Here is a 25,222-nt window from a genome sequence, read left to right on the forward strand (position 1 = left end):
AATATATAAAAGTTGACTCTAATAACTGTCTATGAGAATTAGTTTAATTAAGTTCAATTTATTTTAATTTAGTTTAATTCACGAATTATTATATTTACATTTTATACTGTTTCTATTTATATTTATATATTACTTCTATTTGTGACCAGTTTATTATGTAAGCTTGTAATGGGCGAGATTCTAACACAATAACAACAACAACGACAATAATGATAATAAATAAATAATAATAGTTTAGCTACAAAGGGAATAATAACACGTGAATTAGATTAAGATCTAACTCTGTACAAATTTATCGAAATCGTTATGTCACGAATTCTTGAGGCTAGTTGCTGGCTGCCAACAGCAGCGTTACATCGGTGGAAATAATTTTGCCTCGAATATTTTAATTACAGCACATGCCTCTTCGTTCGAAACGACTTAATTAGCTGGCGTTGAAGGGCTTTAAAATGCAAACCTCTGCAGAGACCAAGAACCTTCGTTTCTTCTAACCTCTGCTCTTTTTTTTATTTTCAACCAAGCCCACTGCTGAACGATATGTTTTCCATCGTCCACTCGTGTCACCAACTTTCTTTTAAATTCTATTATTTTCTCCGAAATCAATTTTCGTTTCGATCAAATCGTGTAAAATCGTACGAAATTATCGTTTGGTATTTAACAACGTCCCTTTTAGTCGAACGAAAGGTATTTTCATTAATAAATATAACGAATATACAGGGTGAAATTTCGCGCGAAATAATTTTTCATATCAAGAGAAACATGTCGCGACAGAAAATAAAATTACAACTTGATCCACTGCCAAATTGACTGACAAATTGGAAGAATAATTCTTTCAGGAGTTGCGATGCTATTTACAATTTTCTCTTACATCGCACGGATTGTCATGTTTCCATAACATCAGCTAACGTTTGAATTTCACACACGATCGCATTGATATATATTATATGTTTAATATCAATCACGATTCACGGTATCAATTGCGCGGATAAATAGGCGACTCGTTAGGTCCGTGTAAACTGTCAGATTTATTGCGTCCTCCGGGAGTAATTCCCGTGAAACGATGATTCATATTCGGAAAAATACGTGGGCTAGCTGCAGCTGCAACATGGCTTCAACGAAATTTTTTAATAAAACGTCCACCCGCATGAATTATGGTGAATTTTTAGAGCGAATGTATTAATGATGTCGCGTCGATACAACAAAGCCACCCTCTCACTCTGTCCACAAGGACATATAGATTTTTTGTTTTTTATTTTCCCCGTCTCTTGAATGTTAATACGCCAACGCGGATGCAATTATTCCGAAATTATCCTTTTATCCTTTTATCCTGTTACGGTTAAGTGGAAGCCAGAAATATAATCACGAAGCTACATTTTAATATTCTCAATATTTCCATATAATGACGAATAACTATTTGAAACATTTGAGGAGTACACAAAAGTACACCTGTTTGATTCCAAAGCTAATAAAAATAAAACATTGGTCTTTATAGTAGCCGTTATGAAACGGCTGCGAAAATATTTTTCGAAATTAATAAAATAAAATGAGAGTTCGATTGGCTATCAAATTAAAAGAACGTTACTTTCAAGATTTGTAAACCGTGGATGATTTTGATCGATATCGCTCTACTTCTACGTGCTTCTGTAACATCAGCAAACGTTTGAATCGCATTGCTTATGGATATATTTGCTCGCCGAGTTACCATTCTGCCCAAAAGGATATTTTTTCTTTCATTCCATCCACTAAAACACGAACGTACCGACGTATGAATCAGAATAATTCCCTGATTTTTTAATTTCTATTTGAATCGCTCTTTTTTTCAGGTACACAGTTTCACTGGAATGGAAATTCCAGCGGGAATTTTCGAAAATATATAGACTCTGTCGATTTTATCACAAAGGGCTTGAAAGCTACCCCTTTTATCTGCCGTATGGATAGATTAAAAAGACACCGGGGCTATTGATCAAGAATTTATTGCAAGGATATTGAAAAACCTGGCTTGCGTAATAGGGCGAATGGCCGCAGGGTTTGTAGAGTGAAATTGCGGGGGTAAAAGTTATACAAAAGCCCTTCAGAAAGGTGGTGCATAAATGGCATTGCATTTATATCGCGAGAATCGAAATTACAAAGTACTGGCCAGTGTAATCACGGCCAGAGTCACGAAACGTGTCCCGTGGCTTACGTTTTACCAAAGGCGCGTCGCCTGCGATGAGGTTTCCAGAATTTTTAGCTGGGAATCGTTCAAAGAAACTCGCGGAAAAGGCAAGCCAGAGAGAAAGAGAAAAGGAAAGAGAGAGAAAGAGAAATTGGTTATCAGAAAGATAATTACGCGTCACGATTGAAGTCGAGTAATTTTTCTACCAGCCTTTTATTTCTAGCATTTATGAGTTTTTTGGTAATTTAAATTCAACTGTTGATTAGAGGATTTAATCAGACCATGAATTAAGCTGTCAGTGTTTTAATAGCTTATATCATATAGAATATACGCTTTCTCGCTCAAATACCTATTTTTTATAAATATGAATATGTTTATTTTCATACTGTTATTTGATTATGTTAATAATCATACAGCAGAAACAGAGGTGTTTCGCTTTTATAAATGAATATAAAGATACCTTATGTTGTTTGGTACTTATAAAATGCGTTTAATTAAAGGATTTTTTAACACTTTGTTAAAAAATTCTGCACATATTTGGAATCAATATTTCATGTGCAATATTTCTATGCTCTCTTGATAGCAAACTTCTTCAAAGATCTATTGGCCTTTCTGTTTCTAGCGTTTCAAAATGTTTGCGGCTTTTTAGACACTTAATTTAACATTTTGCTTGTTGAAATTATTTTTGTAAAAAAATTCTCGATAATCAAACCAAAGTTAAGAAAAGTCAGGAATTTGTATCGCTACGAAGAGAATATTTAAAGATACGTTTCTTCGTAACAATATGTAGAAACGTTTCCTTGATCGTCATTTTTTCTCTAAATATTTTCCAAATTTCCAATTTTAACCTAAAGCCGTGACTCTCTTTTTCCAACACTTTCCCGCTTCTTTCTTGCGAAATACTGTCGCGGTATTTCCAGAAAAATTCACCGCATTCTACCAAATTCCTGTCACACCGAAACGAACCGCATTCAAAATTCACAAATTCGGCCAATTCACCCTATCTTCTTTGACAGGACCTTTCCACCCGTTTTTTACGCTTTCATCTTTCGCTACGTGTACGAGCGTTGACGAGATCGCGCGAGGAAAAGAGCGGAACGTTAACGACGCCGCGTGCGAAAGCCAAAATCGCAAGCTGCGGCGAATTCTCGCTGGGTTTCGTTCGATAAACGCTGTTTGAGCGGCGAACTCCTTTCTGGCTTACGCCAGCGTGCACCGTAAAATATAAAAAGAAAAAAAAAATATATATATATATATAAAGGACGAAAGGTAGAAAAGGTGAAGTGCTTTCGAGCTCAGCAGTGGAATTATTCCGAAAAAATTACTTAGATGTGTTTTAAACTGGACGTTTGAGCGGTTCACGCTTCTGCAAGAAAATTTCTCTGTGAGCCGCATCTTTATACATACAGGGTGTTCCAAAAAGAATCATATTTGGAAAATATCCATTTAATGGAAGTATGCAGGAAAGCTTGGTAAACGCTGATCGTGATATCAAATCAATATTAATTAATATCACACGCAGTGAGACAAAAAGATATATGTATACCTAATCGGAGAATATTTTTCATATTATTATGTATCAGGTCATTCTATAACTAATACAATCGTTCTCATATATCAGATCTAATGAAAAATTACCTGTTGACCAGCGATCAGTGATGAATTTTTCCGTATATTTCATAATTCATTGCCTGCTTCCATTAAGCTTTCGATTCCAATCTTTTAAAATTCCGGTTACTAAACGAAAGCTGTCAGTGTTTGAAACCGAACTCTTCGAAAAATCGCATTACTTACGGGATAACCGAATATAATAAATATGCAGATGAAAGATTATGTAAATTAATATTTGTATTAAAATTAATAGCGAAATTAATCAGCCACTTTGATTCATGTTCATTAAGGTCTTTGTACGTATTTTAACGAGTATTACGCGTTGCTAAAATTTGACCCGAATTTTATCCACCAGAGTGAAAAGCATGAAACGCGAGTAATGAAATAGGGACGAAGCCTCGTCGGCTGATTCATTGACTCGCACTACTAGCAAGGTTAAATTCTCTATGTCTTGAGAAATAAGCCTCAAACGACATTTTTATATACGAACTCTCCTCATTATCTTGATTTCTAGCGTCATGCCTTTTAAATATCTCACACATTTTCTTTAACACACATTGTACAATATAAACTTTTCCTCTCGTGTTTCATCCCCGGTTTTATTTTCATCTCTTCTCTTTACTTTCGTGCGTCGTCTAGTTGTTTATTTAACGAGAATAATTACACGAAACGGCGAAGTGTACCGTGAATATGGCGTTTCCTTGTTGCAAGAGAGAAAGATATTTTTCTGAGCAAACTTCTTTCGTGGACAGTTGAAACGCTCTCCAGAGAAACGTATTTTTCGAACGATGTCTCGCGTCGAATATAATTCCTCGTCCTCGTGTGTTCTCTTTTCTGTTTGCCCGTTAAAGGAGCACGATTTAAGAGAATAATTTCCGGGAGTGAACAGCGAATTCGTTTATACGAATTCGGTTTTCTCGTAGAAACGGCCGTACTGCGAGAAGAATATTTTCTTGAATAAGCGATATGGTTGCGATATGGTAGATCGTTTTCGTCAAGCATGCCTGTTCCGAAGACATACATATGTATCGTATCAAACAAACGATAACTTTTTAATGAAAACACCGCGATCGTAAACTACTTCAATAACGAAATACATATCGGGAATTTTAGCCTGAAACAGAGGAAAATTTACATTAAAGAGGCGATCGACTGCAATCGCTGCGAAACTTGATATTCAAATTCTTGCCAATTCTCGCAGAAATATATAATTTCTAGATATCGTGGATTATAGATTAAATCAAGTACATCGTTATTTTGCAATATTGGTCAAAAGGAAAGAAGATTAGGAATGTTCGTCATAAGCGTAAATTTCAAACTCCGAAATTTCCGCTTTGCTAGTTTAATTCGCCAGATGGATAAATTCGTTGCAACAAATGCACCATATAAATCACACTTACATCCACTCTGTTTGAATCAAAGAATTCCAAGCTTGTACACTGTGTGCTCACGAGTAACAACCGCAAACAATATGTATGTAGCATGTTATCGTAAACCGCGGTCTAACGATTGTTCGTTCCATTTCAGAGGAGGTGTTCGGCTCGAACAAGGCTTTATGGTTCTCTCCAAGCGGCAGTAAACTGGCCTTCGGTTACTTCGACGACTCCCATACACCGATCATAACGATACCGTTTTACGGCTACCCAGGAAGCCTGACGTTCCAGTACACGTCCGCGATCTCGATCCATTATCCTAAGGTAAGCGTTCGCATGGAAAACTGCATGCAGATAAGGACAGGTTCGACTTCGTTTTCGGGGTACATTGAATTTATGCTTTTCTTTATAGCGTATGATATTTGTCGAGTAGAGTCAAAAAATAGTAGTTTCAGGGCGTTGTACAGTGCGGAATTTGAACGAGGATTCGAGGCAAAAATCAAAATTCGCTGGTCACGTTCGCACATACGTAGACAACGTTCGCACGTTCCACTGTGCTACATTTGAAAGAGGATTTGGCATAAGGATTAAGAGATGCATATAATGCGCGGTTTTCCTGACACATCGTAATGTCGGAGAATTCGACGTGAGAGTCTATTTGTCCTATCTTTGTTGGTATTTTCTCTGCTCCTTGGCTCGGTTAAAATATCTTGAATATTTATTTCTTTGCGTAACCATACACGGTGGCGTTTGAGTAAACAGTGCGGATTCCGGGAACGAGCTTTCCAACTTTTCTTAAGTGACACGCAGAGATTATTTATCCTCTCTGCCGTTTCGTCGGATATTGTGCCGACATTTAGTAAGGAACGGAGTTTTCACGTAACTTTTAACATTTTCTTAGAATAAATACGATGAGAAATCCATTTTTCAACCAAGTCGCGATTGTTAATGGATTTGACTAAAACATAAAGAGTATCCAGTTTGTAGTAGAAATAGACTACATAGCAATGCAATATAATATCCTTTTGACACAGAGGAATCAAAATTACAGGATGGTTTGAACCTACAGCTTACGCCTATAGAATCTTTTTCGTATAACAGGAAAGAAATTTCCATCGGAGTTTCCGAGGGTTTCCATTTAAACAGTCAGTCACATTACGCATTAAAGCGTCGTGATAATAAAAATTCAAGGAAGAAGTGAAAAGAATACTCATGGAGGTGGTAAAATGTATGAATTTGATATGTCTGACGTCACTTTGTCACGATATTATTTCTATTATTATAATTCGTTGTTGTTTATGTTTATCCATAAACAACACATTCTTTGATTATGATGTTATTTAACATTATGGACATTAATATTAATAACAATAATATTGAACGTAATCCGAGCTTAATGCAAAGTTACGTCATCAAAGAGTCAGAAAGTCCGTGTGACCCGAAAGAAAATTTAACCAGAGGAAGAATCTTGTTGCGGCCTGTCTCGCATTCTGTTTGATGTTTCACGCTATCGCGGATACGAAAACTACGCTAGCTGGGTTGACGCTTGAAGACGCGTAGCTTTTGTGCTTTCTAGAGACTACATCGAATTTTAGAAAATAATTTGACGCATGCACAAAGCGAAAAGCGGGCGTGCAACGAATATGCGTACGTGTCTTCGGTCAGCTTTCGCTCCTTTTCCGGTTATTTCAAGCAGAAAGCTCTATAGAAGCTAAGAGAGAATGAAATGTGGAAGGAATTCAAGGTACTGACGTTTTAAATAGAATGGCGTTTAAGTTGAAATTTGGTGAATAGATTAGAAATGGTTGGATTAGAATTTCCAATACTGCGTGAATTTAAACGCAGTGTAAAGCAAAATTTAACTGTTTTATTATAGTGATGAAATAAAATTTTTGTTCTGTGCTTCAGATCATCTTTTTGTCAGAGCGTAAACGTTATTTCTTTCAGAAAGAAATATGGAATATGAAATTGCTGGAAATTTGAACGTTATTTCTTTTGGAAATCTAGGCACAGATATAAAGTATTCAGCTTGTTATTCCAGATATATTATGGTCATTATTTTACAGTTTCTGACAGTACCGTTAATATTCAGTCGGTTTAAACAGCGTCTACTTGCTTTTTTCTTAAAAATGCTACAAGTAAAATATGAATTGAATTAATTTCTTTTCAATTTAGACTCCAAATCACACAGAACGTTTTATTATATTGGAAAACGTCGTACCAAGCGATCCAGACATATCTGTGCTAAAAAGAAAAATACAATAAAGGAGTACTTACTCATGAAACACGGCAAATCTTATGTTTCAGTATTTATGGACGCCAACAGCAGACCAAGGATTAAAAATCATTAGAAATGTCTGCTCACTCTAGAGTATTTCTACGTGTCCTGATATTCTCTTTCTTGGAAATTTTTTTACGTTCAGACCTACCTGAATCTACCTCGTACTACAAAATCGAACAATTTTCGATGATATTGCCATTGGCTTTTTTTTAACCAAAACTCCGCGCACATATTAAAAGACCAACTGACACGGAAGCATCTCTGGGTACTGGCGTTTCTCGAAACAGCAACAAAAAAGGAGATTGATATCGTCCGTGCGAGTTACGCATACCCACCGCGAGATTACATCGGAAAAACTTTGAATCCGCTGGATATTTCGTCCACGTGCATGTTCCTCCGTGGGTTAAAATAAGGGTCCAAGCAACCGAAACAAAACACCAGGGAATTAATATCATCCGCTCGTGTTGCCAGTTTCCCCGGCTATTTTACCGGTTGAAGGAAAACAAAGAGAGAAAAAGGAAGAGAGAGAGAGAGAGAGAGAGAGAGCGAGAAAGGTCGCTCTAATTTTTGTCTTTTCTGCGAAACTCCGCGAGCTAACTGAAAGCTGCGTGTCTATTTAATGCTTCGAGTTGAAACGTTCTTTTTTTCTCTCCCTTTTTCTGGTCGCTGGTTTTTTCGTTTCGTTAACAAACTACCAGAGGACCTCCGGTTTCTCGTGGACGCGTCGTTTAAATGACAACCAGATCCAGTAAGTTAGGTACAACTCGTTCATAAGTATTAGAACACCTACTGACTTTGTACAGCCATCGTAGCTGATTCACATTGTTAGGAAATTTAATTAATAATAAATTAGACGAGAACAATTAACTCGGCTAGGATTTCGTGCAATGTGACGATACTTTAAGTTAACTTTGTTACAGATAGGTGCCCGAACGAGACGAAAGAGACCATCTAAATAACCTTCTTTCTCATGAAATGAAAAGCTTTTATGATACAGTTTGAATCATTCTTTTTCATTTTTTCAAGCTTGTTAGTATTTGTTATCCGACGAGTGTGTGTTCTTCCGTATTTGATAGCGGAAAAATTTTATTAAAATACATTAGCGTATAACTCGTGATCTTCTATATAAATAGCGACATATTTATTACGATATTGAACCTCCAAAAGAGGTTCGACAATTTTCTATCGATTTGTCAAATTTACAGTTCTCCTCCATCGAACGTCCCATTTCGAATGTCCCAATTAAAATAGAGACGAGTCCCGAACAAAAATTACGCAGCAATCTACATACAGCCCGCCGTTAACTCCAGTGGCTTTTCATTGCAACTTCTAACGAGTTCGGTTTTCTAGGCAACTTCAACTTACACGATTTAACTCGCACAATCGTAGCGTGGTTGACAACGCTGTTCGTCTCATCGTTAAAGCTCACCGACCTGTGTAACCATGTTGCATACAACGCCCTCGAGGTGTTACTCTTTCCCTAAGGCTTTTCCATCAGGCTGATTCATTTGTCTTTTCGGTTTATAAAAAGCTTCTTTGTCTTTCTTTGGTCTTCCACGAGGTAGTTAAAGATTGTTATTAAGTTACACAGAGAAAGAAAGAGAGAGAGAGAGAGGTGGTTGGTTTGAAAATTGCTTCGTTGCCGAGGGTAACCACGTGTTGGCAGCCACTTAATCTCCGTGACGGATGAGTATGAAATATGTACGTGGCCAAGCATACTTGCGAAATGTGGCTGTCAGTCGCCACCATTTACTATGTATCAATTACCCCTGGAGACTCTATAAGTCAAGTACTCCCTGGAAAAACTTGGCGAATGGCTTTCATTTTCGAGTAAAAAGTATCGACACACAGTCTTCCAAGGAATTCATTTTCCAACGAATTTTTTTTATCGGGTTCTATACAGTTCATTTTCGTAGCATGAAATTTTTGTAGTCGTATAAGAGTACTATGGCTCTTGGAATGAAATTTAACATGCTTAGACTCGATTAATTAATAAGTAGATGTTACAACAACGTATGTACCTTAATATAAGCAACGTAATGTTGTGTAGCGTCGATTTGTTGAATTTCAAGAGATTTCCTCTACTTTGCTTCAAACTCAACATATTTCCTCGAGTTGCTTGGGGATTTTGACTCTGTTACGTGATTCGTTTAATTTTGTGCAATTTAGTATCGCCTGGTGTACTGTAAGCGGTAGGAGCAGGGTTCGCAACACGGAGCAGCTTCTCGTTGTAATAGAAATTTGTGCGTTAGTCTTCTGTGTCTAATTAGCAGTCTGAGTAGCTTGACTTGATCTCTTCTATTGTACTCTACTTTTATTCGTAAGCGTAACTGCTTGAAATTTTCTGGAATTTTGCATCAGATTTTTTTTGTGTAATTATTAAACTCGATGATCCTTCTTCAACTTTATGTAGAATCTTACGTTTAATTCTTCAGGAAATATTTATATTCATTAGTTCATTAACTAGGTTAAAAACAGTCCCACTTTTTGCTTAGCTTTTTATGCATAGTGGAATATGTTTTAACACACCTTGAAAAGTTGAAGTTACTCGTACTCAGACATTTTAATTTTTAGAATTTTGTTTATTCAGTTGACAATGCTATGCACCAAAGGTAAATGCGTAAATAAGTGAAAACAAAAATTTATACAAATCAAAACGCATTAGTAAGTTGTTAACACTGTTGTGACGAAGGTTGGCGAATTGTGTGGTGCAGTGATTTTTCTCTTCCATAATTATATACGTTGTTTCTTTTCTTAAAATTTATTACGAGTGAATAAAATGTTTTATAATAACAAAAAAATATTACTTGATGTTTTACACTATCGTCGAAGCTGTATAAATGGTGGGATTGTATTATATGTATCTCATCCCATTCTGTGTAACTTGAGTTTTTATTTTCTTTAAAATCGTGAACCTCAAAGAGTTAAGCATCAAAATACACGTATGTACCGTATGCACATACTTAGAACGATAAATGTTTCGCAGAAGCTTGCTACAGAAATCAAAGGAAAGAAAATTTCCTTGTTTTCAAAGAAATACTTTGGAACATTCTTCTATGCATTCCAATTTCTCTGAACTTTATCAAACTTAGACTATAAAAGTAGTGACAGAAAGATATGAATGAAAATGCAACTATTCCACACACGTATCCTGATAAAAAGAAAAAAGATCCATTTAGTGAAGATTGAGAAAAATTGTTCCTCTCTTCTGCTAGACCGTTTCTGGCATCGCACAGAAGGAATCGAAGATTTCGAAGAGATCCGCAAGTCGAATACACGAGGATCTCCGTGCGATTTTCGCAGCGTAAATTTTGCCTTCAAGTCTGAAGAATTCTCGGAGATCTCCGAAATTCTGCTACAGCAGAGGCTCGGTCGGAGTTGACGGTGAAAGAGATGAAAGGGAACCAGCATACGGTCGAAGAGGGCAGAAGCTGCCGCCTGTGTAATTTTTAATGGGTTTTTAGAAGGCAGGATTGATGCCGGTGATGGACAACAGCAAATATTGCCCGGTGAGGAAGCTGCTGCAAGTTTACCTGAGCGATGAATAACGTCGTTCCTCTTTAATGGGGTTGCTTCCTTGCGCCTAGTACTCGTGGATCCTTTGCAATTCAGACAAGGGACGGATCGTGTATTTAAGCTTTGTTTGGCAAGAGACAAACTGCGCTATCAACTTTTCATTCGATACGATCCAAGAAGCGATCGTTTGCAAGCTAAGTTTGAAGTTTAGTGATGTAAATAAAGAGAAATAAAATGCGAAGATAATACGCGACAATCGTGATAAATCTTTTGACATAGTTGGGAAGAAGGAAACGATTAGTTAGATACAAAGAGTGTAAGAGTACACCGATTAAATGTTAATGTTCACCAAGGACGCACATCTTTTGTTTTATATTATTTCATCGAATTTTCTATGATCCATTTTGTTCTATTTCTATTCCTATGGTCATACATAACTCAATTAATTAATATGAAAGAGAAGATGTTGTGCATCTATTATTTCCTTATAAAACAAAAGAAACCTCTGGGACAACCTAAAATTTGGACACTTACCGTGGAAAATTTTCACGTTTGTATTATATAAAACGTTTTGATAATCCAAAAAGCGAAAGAAGTCTCCGTAATTCAGAAATAATTACCTCGATTTTCGAAGAGGTAAACTTATACCAATTTTCATCGATGGAATTTCGCGCCTCTCGGAGGATGTATGTTAAACCGAGTTTAAATGACCTGAACAATGTTCCACGGATTCGATCAATACCGAAGGATGAAACGACGAAATTCTGACGTGAACAAGTAACAGGCGTTCCGGCATGCATACTAACAAACCCAGAAATCCTGTGGTTAGAAAAACTGTAACAAAACCAAATAACAAGAGAAAAAGCAACTATGGAAGTAAAACGGAGAAAAAGCTCTTGACGGGGGAAAAAATGGGGACGGCGAGGATTCCCGGTGGTCGTTCGACCAACATCTTCGGTGCGTTCTCTTTTTTTTTTTTCCAAGTACGTGTCCGTGAAAACTCATTTTCCGGCGGACAAAGTGGCCTACTTTGATACTCGTCACGAATCTCAAGTCCGTGGGAGCAAAGAGTCCATTTAAAGATTACAAAGATTGCACAATGAAGAGAAGATTGAGGAGAAGAAAGAAAGCAAACGGATAAAGAATGGCTAAAGGACCAATCTGACGGACGAAGGGAGAAAGCAGAAGAGAGGATTCGAGGCCTCGATACCGAGGAAGATTTAAATTTCCATTTCCTAGACCGATACACCTTCCTCGAGGCGACGTCTCTTACCTTCCTGTTCTGAAATGATTTTTTCCCCACCGATTCACTCGTCCGTGACTTCGTCGATTTTAACCAGGTGGAAGATCGCTCGATTTTGCGAAACGAGACACGCGTTTCGTTTCTGCCTCACAGCTGCATTTTTCTTTGTTTCGATGAATGTTGCAACAAGGACGCTTTATTCTCGAGTATCATGGAAAGGCTAGTACCTTGTTTGCTCGTGAGTATTCTTGCCTTCGAGCCTTCTACAAAAGCGAAATGAAAGCGGTCGGAATGTTAGGACGCGGTAAAGTAAATATCAAATTGTAGTTCTACGTTTATTCGAAGCGTTGCCACGTGCATGGGAAATAAAATTTATGAAATTTCGCTTCGCTCCTTTTTTAAATACGCCGTATGTTCTCTCCACTTTTTTCTGTAGAACGGTGGTAGTGTAGGTTCCATGAAAATAGGGAAAAATATGTTGTACAAATAGAGAGGCGTAAATGTTTTAGTGAAAGTTATAACAGAAATTGTAAGAAAAATATGCAATGATAACAGTGGACTAGGTTTTTGTTTAAGGAAGTTACAGGGGTAGATTGGTATCTATAAATTATATCGATAATGAAGATAAAAAATAATGGGATGCTTTTTTTCTTTGATTAAGGTACAGATAAATCGATATTTGCGTCAGCTTTGTTTGTGAACACCCTGTTGGAAATTGATTTATATAAAATGTATGGAATTTATTATATTACGAATTCGTTTGCCGATTTTCTTTAATCCGACTTTGGCAAAAGTGTTGATCCTGATGCTAAAAGTCGTTCTTCGGTGTCAATCAAAAATTATCCTGCCTGACAAATTCAATATGAAAAAGTAGAGTATCGAACAATAGATTATATCGTCGAATTTTAGAATGCGAAAATGCGGTATAATAATCGCTGGAAGCATCAGTAATTCCACGATTCTACGCGGCTATATATTTTCAACAATGCTCACCAATTTCCCCATAATAAATTTCAGGCGCATTGACTCGTTTCCTACCCAATTGCCCCTCTGATTTTTTGCCTTCAGCTACCCCTTTTTTCTACGCTCCATCTACCTTTTTCGTTCCTCGTTCTCAAACGCTGCCCAATCTAAAGTATCCTCTCCTTTCTGTTTTTTCCGCTCGGGGTCTCGAACATATTTCTTCCCTCTTTTATTTCGGTCGTCGTTCCCTATGCATTTTTCAACCCTTCGGTGCCATAGTCTTGTTGATTTGCGGTAAACCACGGTATGGCCCGTTTTCTAGAAAAATATCGTTCACTTGGCCATTTATAAACCAAATTCCTTTGCTTTCCTCTTCCCCTTTCAGCTTCTATTTATTTATCTTTTTTCTTCTTTGTTATTCGTTTCCTATTCGTTCTCATCGCGCAATGGGACAAAGGGACGTTCATACTGTTTGTTAACTCGTTACATGAAGTGGGTTATTGTTTTATTACGCTACAAAAAATGCGTTAGAATAATGTACACGTGACAGAAAAGCGTGACTTGTCAGCGAATCTTATGCAAACTCATTTTCTGTTCCTTTTTTTTTTTTAATTTAATCAAGCAAATCTGATCAAAGATGAAATTCAAGTAAAAATTTACCTCGACCATTGAACTCTGTAAATATTATATTTTGAATAATTTCAGCCTTTGTTCCCTTTGTTGGACGATTATTTTCTTGGTTGTTTTCCACCATCCAAATTGCTGGAACATTGTTACTTCGATGTTATCGTCGATTTTTTATCGCGTTTTACGGAGTCACTCGCGAAATATGAAACACGATTTCATTTCAATCGACCGTGCATAAACGTACAACATTTTGGAAATTTTATGCCCGGGTCCGTAGCGAAATTTTAATAAATGCGTTATTTAATTTCGTAGTTTGCCATCGTTTCGGAACCATTTGAAAATATTTCGTGAATTTTTAATTGCGTCCTGAAGAGAACGACCTCGCAGGACTCCCATACGTCATAACATTGCTCGAAAAAATTTTATGAAATCGCAGATCGAACAATGAACACCCTCCATTGAAATATCGTCGTTGAAATATTTCCCTTTCAGGGATATTTCTAACAAGCATATCTGTTCGTCTACTGAGGTCTTAATTAATCGTAGTTTTAATTTAATTTCGTATAGATTAATTTCTGTATCCAATTTTATTAACTCTGAAATCTCAAATCTACTAAAACATAATTTAAATGACAAAAAATTCATAGGAAAGATAAAAATAATTTGCCAGTGGCTCGTGGCAGCTTAAATAATTTGTTGATTAAATTCAGATTTTAACATTTTAAATATCACTATAGAAGGCAACTATAGAAGCTCCACTATCCAGAAACTACGAACAGCGCATAAAAGTTTTATTTCACTTCCGCTCAAAACTTTAGAGCACGTTAGAACTTCGAAAGAAATAATGACTTGCATATTGAAATAAATATTTTACTAGTGATATTGCTATTTTATAGCGTTGACGCTTTAATTAATTATACTTATAAACGACACTTGTAATGATAATATTCTTATTTCTCCTAAAGATACACGAAATATTCGTATCATTTAAAATGCAAAGGCTCCAAACATTTCACCAGAAGCGTATGTCATTTTCTACTCAAAAATAATTGTCTTTTTTTTTATTTTCCGGCCACTTGTGTACATACATCATTTGCCACGGCGACTGCTCGATTACCCAAGGAAAAAGTGGCGGCAATCGATCAAACGCTTCTCCAGGCTATAACTACCCCTCGAATTTTAATCCCGCTTGAATTTTCACGGAAGCTAATTACTGGCGGAATAATTCAATTTTGATATGACATTCTGATTAAATTCACGTTTTCGTGCGTCGAATAGGAAAACGCCCCGGGATTTATATCGTTCGTTCTTTAATATCCACGCAGCAGAACGTACACTCTTTTCTGTTTCATCCTACGTTCGTTTTCTAACAGCGATAAAATCGTATTGCACGGGAGCCTGGCGACATTTCCGAGCGAAGAGAACGATAGAAGCGTTTAGAAATTCGCTAATACATGTTCGTTGAATAAGATAGTAGAGGACGACGTAGCTTAATATATAATCTACGATTTTTGCGCGAGGCTTCAATATTCGGATGGCTGGCATAGTTGTCGCGTTTTAATCGCGATGGAAGTTTTATCAGTTCGATGGCGAATGCGTCTTTTACGTTCGACGCGACGGAATTCCAATAATCCGGACGATAAGCGCACGGCGACGCAATGGACGCGTCTTAATTTTATTAAAATCATACACATGCTTTCACGGAAATTGAAGAGAATCGAGCTACCAAGTTTACCGAAATTCTTCTCCAATGAAAATACCAAACAACGCAACGTCTATTCACGTCTGAGTGACGTTTCCGCTAATCGACTTCAAAGTTCGAAAGTAAAGGAGAATCGTCACGTTGCTCGGAATTTCTATAATTTGAAAGGAATAGTTTGTCTGTAGCTTATCTTAAAAATTTACTTTGGGCTTTTACTGTTTATTGTTTGTAAAACATTAGATTTGATAAAATTGTATAATTTCTATAGAAAGATAAGAACGAGCAACTTACGATTGTCGAACGTTATTATTTGATAGAAGAAAATGAGGATTGACTGCAGGTTGACCAGTAATTTTATTGTTTCAGAGTGGCACGACCAATCCCACAGTGAAGCTGTTTTACGTCGACTTAGAAAAGGTGGTCCAAGGTAACGTGAGCTTAACTGAAATCGAACATCCAGACGAGTTAGCCTCCGAGGAACGGATTCTATCTGCCGTTGCTTTTCCTACGGACAATCTCGTGTACGCGACCTGGATGAACAGGGTGCAGAACGAGGCGTACTTCCGTTTTTGTTACGTACACGATTCACTGCCAAATTGCACCACCGTACGTACACAGTATTATACAGATATTTAATAATAATTCAGATTATTTATCATATATAAAAATAATTTTTATTTTTTTTTATTTCTCAATTACATTATTATGAATCTACTACTTTATTCGCATTGGATATATTACATGGTGTGCGACGCTAAAACAAGTAAAATGTATTGGAGTTTTAACTTGACTTGTACGAAGGGATAGTTGAAATTCAAATTTCAACGAGTTTTTCTTCGGTGGTGTGCAAAATCGCTCGAACAAATAAGTTTTTATATTCGAAAAACGTTATCTGAAAGAATTTTAAGTAATATCAAGTAAAGTAGTATGATAAGTAAAAGGAAATATAATACACAAGCGCTATTACATAGTTATATAATATGGCTTAAAATTCTTTTAAATACCACTTTTGCAATACATGAAAAATCTATCTGGTTGAAAACTTCCGCACGCCACTGTAATTCAATTAATTTCTTTTTTCCGCAAGAAGACACAATTTCGATAAGTCTGTCAGGTTTGCCGATTTTTTGCTAGTCCAAGCTGACGACGCCAACAAGATGAATAAGAATTGGCGATCCGTCGCGTGGTTTTCCTTTAAAATTTCACGACGTTTTATCGTCCGTAAAGGACGAAGTTTCTCGGTTTAATTAGATTGGCGCTGCTGTTGGAAGTATCGCGATTCGTTTAATTCACGAAGCTTCGGGGATGAGGAAGCCCAACTTGGTCAAGAGGGTGTTATTTCGTTTATTGTTTCACGAGCAAGTTTAGCGACGATGAGTCCGACTGAAGGCTACCTGCAACGTTTTTATCCTCCTCGTAATTTCTATTATTAATAATCTTTATTAGCAATCTCAATTACAAACAATTATTGGCCTTCGTTGTTTTCTTAGTTTTATCACCAGATAATCATTACTTTCGATCAGTTCAGACGAATTTCATGCCAATAATTTCTTACTCGCATTTAAGATAAAGAAAGTTTAATTTTCTTAGAAAATCCTCTTCGTACAAATTTTCCAATCCATTTCCTGTAACTCGTTTGCTATCAACGACGCACCGTATGCGTCGCCGGACAATATTTTACAGCCAAGAAACGAAGATGGCGTAGAATAAATATCGTAGAAAATATCGTGCAAATATTGCGCGAAATGAAATAGAAAAGTTTCGGGACGAAGCAAAAGATTTGGCCTACAGTCGTCATCGTAAGAATTTCGAAATCCTTCGAATACCTAAAGAATATTTTCCACGATTCGTAGAAATCGTGTCGTGGAATGGGTTAAACCGCTTTTGCCTTTCGATTTCTCTCCCGCAAGTCACCGTCAATGTCTAAAATCGCAAAATAATCCTCTGGATTCGCTCATCAATGGTAGAGTACCTCGACGATGCATGGAAAGAGGATACTGTGGAATTGAACGATGCGCAATTTTTCGCGACCGTTTTCACGGCAAGAGGAGGAATGGATGGGAAACGGGATGAAATATTCATCTTTCAGGCGCTGAAGCACTCGGAGAGGCATGGATGGGTCGAGCAGTTCGAACCACCGATGTTCACCGATGATGGCGATTCGTTCCTTACGATTCTGCCACAGAAGCAACACGATGCGAGTTACTGGAGGCATGCAGTCGCAATTACCAACGTTTCCTCTGGCAAGACGAGAAGCTTCGCTCTAACTTCCGGCCGGTTCGTCGTCACGGAGATAGTTTCCTGGGACCAGAAGAACTCTTACCTGTAAGTACAGAACTCCTTGGAACAGTTTGATCGTTAACTATTCGAAACTGGACTCTTGTGGTCAGACTTAATCGTGGAATATTACACCGACTTTTAGTATCTTGTACCTTATTTATTCTTGTTTCAACTATTTCTGATTCCAAATAAACGACGATCTCCTCTTACCTGTATTTTACGGCATTGAATATACAGTAATTTCGTAGAATTGTTGAAAATTTGCTAAATGGGGTCATACTGGAGGTTCGTAGCTCTAGGCTGTCAATTTTCAAAGTGCACACAGTAAGCGCAAATAGTGGCGTGGTTCGTATTCCAAAAGCGGTATTTTTGAAATTTTTTTTATGTCGCCTTTCAAATACGAAGCGAAAAAACCTGGTTGAAAATTGTACGCGTCTCTTAACTCGAAGGATATTGGATTTATTTAAACAATTTCTGAAACGTTTGATAATTAATATATTTTTTAACGCAACACGAGAGCGTAAATTTATATAGAGAATACTGGAATCTGTGAGAGAATGAATCCGCAGAAAGAAGTTTTCCATATTTCATCTGGGAAAAAGTAAAAATCGAAAATAGAAAATCTAAGGAACACTGGGAATGAGGAACGGAGAAACGTGTACCTGGTTGATGTAATTTTTGTACAATTGTGTTTACCGTGCTTTACCTGTTTCACGTTTCGCTCTTCAACGTGCCGAATAAAATGAAACGAGCTCTTTGGTGTTCTAAACGAAAGTTATATGAGTTAGCGTGAGTATAATTATATGCACAATACGTTGCATTTGTATTTGTATGCGCGTAAATTCAGATACACCAAGAGTCGTAGAAACTTTTAGGACGTTGCAAAATGCAACGCGAAGAGATGAAGATTATTTAATCGCAGTTTGATGAACTTGTTTCGAGTGGTTGTTACGTAGTATGGTTATTAGCATATTTGGAACTGAACTCTCGTGATGAGATTTAACATTGTGAGAAGGAGAATAGTTTGGTTTGTACATGTTGCGTGGGCAACCCGAAGTCCTCGAAATAAACAGTTCGCTTTGTAGGAAATTCTTATAAAACGGTACATCGTGATATAACAAAGAAATACGTAAAAATATACACAAAACAAAATAGAAAATATACTACTAAAATTCAAAGAGGAATTCATTTGAACTTTCACATATATTTTGTCTGTTTGTTTATCTTCGTATGATCTAACCTGGCCAGTTTCGAATAAGATAGTATTACCCATGGTCCATAAAATTTGCATTTTCGAGAGATTTCCGAACGCTCGACCCAAGCATAGATTCTGCTCCCTCGAAATATCCTGAATTGTGTGACAATCGTTCACAATGGGCTGGAGATTCAGATAAAGACCAGTCGAGACCCTTGCACTTATCGAAACGGTCCCTCAACATCCCCCAAACCTATGAAGATTCTCTAAATGTATATCGACGAAACAAACCCTTAAAACTGGTACTCGACGATTTCCTGTAAACCTGGAAAATCTTTCCCATCCACTTACGCTGACGATTCTTACGGCAGAACGTTCGAAATACCACTCAATGGAACGTTCCAGTTCCACTTTAGTTGCAACCAAATTTGACCAGTCACCTTCCCGATCCAATTACTTTGCCGACGTTCTGATTTCGTCACGCCCTTTCCAATTCCTCGATCCTTCCAAGCTACCCTTCGGTTTTCTTCGAAACTTCGTTTCCATCAGAGACTTGGCTGTTCGATAATTACACTGGCTGCTCAGTAATCGTGACGTAATCGGCAAATGGAGTGATTCTACGTGAAAAAGTTAATCGCAGAATACGATTCTTTTATACGACGTTTCGTTTTTCGGTAAAATCGAATTCGGACATTTCTTTTAGTATACAGCGAGTATATTGTTGAGAATTGTGGATCTTAATCGCCGAAATAAAAGTAAAGGAACACTTAGAATTCATATTAAAATAGTTTTAGATTTATTTAATAAACGATTTCCAGGATCTTCGTCGATATACATTTGCACGTGTCTGAGCACTCTCTTTGTCTCTCCATCTTCTATATCACACTGCCAACGGAACAGTTATGAGGTGATGGATCGTAATAGCGAGTGGAAGAAACTCTTGAGTATATTTAACAATAGAAATTGATTAATAATTATTCAAATGTGTACACTTAGCGTAGAACTCACGATTGTTACATTAGCGGTTCGTGATTCGCAATTACAAGTTCGACTTCTGGTCGATGCGTTTTGAAGTGCGATGCAAGTTCGGATGATGATTGCTTAAGATGCCGAGGAACTCTGATCAATTATTACGAACTACCAACTATTACTTCGGACCGATATGTAACGACTGACTTTCCGTCACGATGATACCGCGAAGGAAACTGTGGCAGGGTGTGTCTAAGGATGCGAGATCATCGGATTCGTTGAGGAAAGCCTTGGTTCGAAAAGCGAGGGGAATGGAAGCCGTTGTTAATTGGCTAATTTTGTGTTGGTGGTTGGGAAAGGATGCTAACTGCCCTCGAAAGAAAGTTGCTAGGCGTGAAGCATAGTATGTGAGGAAAGCAGATTTCTCTTATCTTCCCGTGATAGATTTAGGAACTACTAAGAGAAAGACTTTGGATAACCTTAGTTAAATAAATCCTAAAATTTGTAGCAGGTCTTTAGGCTGACTGAAAATATTCTGCGAGGATGTATCGACATCTGGCAATCATCTTATCCGAAGAATAGGGTCTTTGTGTAGCGAGCCACGGGGCAGAGAGCGTTGGAATGCTTACTGTTAGGTGTCGGTGCAACTATTTCTTTTTAGGGAGAGTTATGCAATTCTATGCCTCTGTTAGGTAAAACGTTCATCCCGTGACCGCGGCGACTATTTGTCGCCTCGAACCTAAGCTAATTATCTCAAGTCTCGAACAATTATTTTTGAGTTAATTTGTAAAGGTTACAGTATTGGGAATTTTCCAAAGAATTCCAAAGGGGGTTCCGGACTCCTTTCATCTCCGACATTTATAAATTGTGAATTTTGGTTATTTTTCTACTCAGGATGTTTGCCATACTGACCACAGTCGTCTGCTCTGTGGTGCGTATCATATACGTGTTTATTTGTGTCTCTCATTAAACGCAAACCCATTTTCTGAAATTATCGCGTCGTTCTATATTTCTTCCTTTATGTACTTACCCTTATCCGTCATTGTACGATCTTAGGACGTTTCTACGTTCGATAGGAAAGTATTTCTTAATCTTTGTTAAACTCGTTGGAGGTTGCGAAAAGAAATTTGTGGAAATATCGGATTTCTGTTAAATAAACAGCTAGGGAGTAATTGGCTAAAAAACGAAGGGAAGAAGTAACTTTTGATTAAATTCATTGATGAAAACGACATGATATTGAGTAGAAAAATGGATACATCGTTATTTCAGGCATGAATTTCACGGGTAAACTCGATATGCGGAAAATTCAATTTTTTATCTTCGTTATTAAAAATCCTCTGAAAACAATAGAGCGTTCGATAGAGAAATAAATTGGGCATCGTTTTGGACATGAATTGCACAGAAACTTTGAATACAGAAATAATCTTCCCAAAGCAAATTAATTTCCTGGAACACCATGAATATCAAACATATAGCGTTTAAACAGATGATGAATACCATTCAAGGTTGTTCTGTAGGGAAATGAGATTGAATTGGGCGGCCGGTGCACACAGTATCAATGGCTAACGGTGCGTTTACGTGATAAATGATAACGCTCTTTGGATGGCCGCTGCCTGTGGCAGACGTTTGCCCCGTGATTCCATGGGAATCCCCAATAACGTGTCCCCCTGGCGTAATATCCTTTCTTAGCCGTATTTTATCGAGAAATAATGGAAGCACGTAGCTAAGTCGGCGTACTTAACGTCCACGTTCGAACGTCTTTTCCCGATCGTTGCAAAGATTTAACGTCCGAGAAACTGGGATCCACTGGGAACTGTCGTTATAAGAAACCAAGTAATTTTCGTTTCAGTAGAGAAGCCGATAATTACACAAGGTATCTCAGTAATCGCGATTCAATCGGTAAATAGGTGAAAATACACGTCGAAGGAATGGAATAACATTTTTTCACACGACGTTTCATTTTCGAGGAGAATGGAGTTTGAAAATCTGTCGAATATATTAGCCGAATCTGTTCTCGATCGTAAGCGAAGCGATCGACGTTGAATAATCGAAAAAACGTTATTTTATATGAATTGACAGAAGAAAAGTTTGTTCATAAGATATTTCGTTCCTGGGTAAAACAAACTTGGAAATCTATTAAATACGTGCACCGGACCGATACTTCACGTACAACAAAACAACGAACACATTTTATTCTACACGTTCGACTTACTTTCGCACATAGAACAGCCTCGTACCTTATTTAGTCGTAGTCAGTTGGTAATTAGCCAAGTTCATTTACTATGTAAATTGAATTCTACTGTACACCTAGAAAATTATCCAGATGGAAACACTATCGAGAAAAGCATCGTGCTACAAGCGGTACAGGTACGCGATGAAGGATTGATGGTTATTCAAGATCCTGGCTCACCTTGAGCCAATATCGCGTAATACCTTGAAAATTGTGCTTAAACGAGCCAATATTTTTATTCCACGCTCGATACACAGGGGAGAAAGAAGTTGATTTTCCTCTTAGCGTCTTAACGTGTTCAATATCGGCGACGCCGGGGAATCGCCTTTGGGAGATCCGAAGGGAAGAAAAATAGGCAAACGGAAAAATCGCGTTTAATTCTGCTACGTTTCAAAGAGAAAGGTTAATAAGCGGCGATGCAAATAACGACCGGTCGAAGTTTCGTACAAAAGCTTCTCCACCCTCCCTTCTTTTTCAACTCCCACTTTCCACCGGATACGCTGCTATCCAATGCTCGTGTTAGTTTCACTCGTGTAATTATGCAACCTCGATTATTACGCTAATTGGCACGCTACGCGAAAACGTACGCGTTTGTTTGCTCGTGCATGCTCCTGCAAATGTGTCGCCTCCGCGTCGAAATTGCGAGCGAATGTCGTTGCTCGCGAAAGGCTGCCTTTTAAGAGAATTCCAAACGCAGTTTCAGTGAAATTAAACCTTTTTCTTTTTTACCATGATCAGGTTGCTATATAACGCGGTCGGTATTTTTTTAAATTTAAGGAACTATATTTCATAGAATATTTAATAATGGAATGTTTCAGGTAGAAATCATTAACTCGTCTCTGGAAGTAGACATTTATAATTGTTAATTTATTTAGAGAATTTATAACGTATATCGCGAGCCCAAAGATTCCATCTGGATTCCAATAATGTTAATTGGAATCGTTTAAAAGTTCCGATATAATTTTCACATATCTCTTTTTACAACAATTTCCAAATTTTTCTTTGTTTTCCATTCTTTCGTCTTGTTTCCACTTATTTAGAGTTTATGACTCGTATCGCGCGCTTCAAGATTTTCTACGGATCCTGGTAACATCAATAATATTCGATAATTGTTAAATCCTTTCGTCTCTCTTTCCAATCTTCGTCATCTTGACAATTGAATTCTGAAATCAACGAATAATCGACTAATAATAATAATCAATCAAAGTACCGAGAACCTTTTTTATTTCTATCTAATTTAATCTAATTTGATCGATGTCTGCAGCGAATCTGTTCATGGATAAAAGCTAACGTGGCAAGTTCACTTAGGTTAATTATTATCGAGCTGGTATTCATGGACTGAGGCAGAGTCGAGCACGATGCGACTGGCCTAAATAACGATCGACATTTTTCTCCTCTTCTTCTCTTTTTTTTTTTTTTTTTTTTTTTTCATGATGATGAAAGCGACGAACGATGATATTCGGTGGATAACCAAAACTACGTGTGTTATTCTCTGTGAGTTTCTTTTCCGGTTTAATTAACGGAAGAACCGTGACTGGCCGTTTGGAAAGCCCTGGCTAAATTTCGTGGAATTTGTTTTTCGAGAGAACCACAGCGACAGTTGGTAGTTGGTTGGATTAAGAAGCAATTTGGGAGTTGCTCGTGCAGATTGTTATCTCAGAAAGAAGTTGAAGAAGAAGGAAAGGGATCTTGCGTTAGAAAGTATTCTGCTTCTCGAGGAATTCTTAGGCTGCCTTGGTGAGATCTTTTAATCTCTTGACCACCGCTGCAATTTTCTTCTACCAACAACGACCAATTATTTATTGTATGAAGTTGTTAGAGAAGAGAGAAATTACGATGCTTGTACAATGTTAAAGATTAAATTCGTTCGAAGGTAAAATTCAATAATTAAAAACTTTAGCAGCAGTGTAAGTTATAGTACGAGTTCTACCAACGAACGATGGCTGCACTTTTATTGATGAAAAAAAGAAATTGAAATACTTGTACGATGTGCCGTTATAATTAAGTTCGTTAGCCATCATAAGAAGCAAAATTTCCTAATAAAAAACTTTAGCAGCAGTGTAGGTTAAAGTACAAGTTTGGCCAAGTAAATTAGAGGGTTTATAGGTGCGTCGAGTTAGTACCATAAGCGGCAGTAGTATAGCCCGTACATGGTCAGACCGCTCCAAGTATAAGCGAAACTGTATGGAAGCTTCTTAAGTGGAACTTGCACACTTTAGCATTCCACTTTTTGCTATATTCTGGATGAACTTCCACTTATGCACCTATCAATTTTAGTAAAATTTTATTTATCGATGGCACTCGTTATCTTTCACGTTTTTAATTCTATTTCTCTACTATTATTTTACTAACGAATTATTCTTCGTGGATTAATCGGAATATCCTTGAAAGTTTTGTGGAATTGAATATACCTCATTTTTCCACGACATTTTTATATAAAACATATATTCATTAATTAATCAACATTTGAACCATCAAACCAGTCAGAGTGGTGGACTACGGATTTCTAGTTGCTTGGAATTATTTAAAATATACAAGCGCATTCTCGACGTTAACGCAGACTCTTGCTAATTTATTGATTGATATATTACAAACTGTCACAGTAATTAACAAACAAAATATATTTAACATCAATTTTTCCATTTATTTATTTCCCATTTATTTTTTCACAAAAAATCAGCTGCTCCTGGTTGTATCGTAATTACTGGAACACTCTGTATACACGTATTTATCGTCATCGTACCACTCTGATTACACTAATCCATATATAATACATTTAACTAAATACATTAAAGATCGATAGTGCCATCATTAAACAAGTTAGACCATTAGAAACACACTAGTCACACGTTGAGAGTGCACTCGAGCTTCGTCCATATAGCTCATCATCGTTGGCACGCATTCGAATCTCGTTAAACGACACTCGAATCCCGAACATCATTTCAACAACGCGTTGTTCAAATTTGAACGTCGACGCGAATCGTCGAGGATCGTTGCACCCACTTCCGATTTCCTTGGTCAATTTCTCCACCGCTCGAAAACATCTTAACCCAAGCAGAAAGTTTTAGATTTTTAGT

General features: G+C 37.2%; 1 protein-coding gene across 4 annotated transcripts in view; it reads left to right on the forward strand.

The window, feature by feature from the left end:
• Positions 1 to 25,222, forward strand: part of LOC132914090 (venom dipeptidyl peptidase 4) — a 292,561-nt gene that overhangs the window by 203,713 nt on the left and 63,626 nt on the right. For all 4 annotated transcript variants that reach the window (XM_060972911.1, XM_060972908.1, XM_060972909.1 and 1 more), the window contains 3 exons: positions 5,294 to 5,463; positions 15,838 to 16,077; positions 17,561 to 17,796. In XM_060972911.1, the coding sequence (XP_060828894.1) occupies positions 5,294 to 5,463; positions 15,838 to 16,077; positions 17,561 to 17,796 (646 nt within the window). The remainder of the gene's footprint in view (positions 1 to 5,293; positions 5,464 to 15,837; positions 16,078 to 17,560; positions 17,797 to 25,222) is intronic.

Source organism: Bombus pascuorum, chromosome 14, assembly GCF_905332965.1.
Source record: "Bombus pascuorum chromosome 14, iyBomPasc1.1, whole genome shotgun sequence".
NCBI classification, from domain to species: domain Eukaryota; kingdom Metazoa; phylum Arthropoda; class Insecta; order Hymenoptera; family Apidae; genus Bombus; species Bombus pascuorum.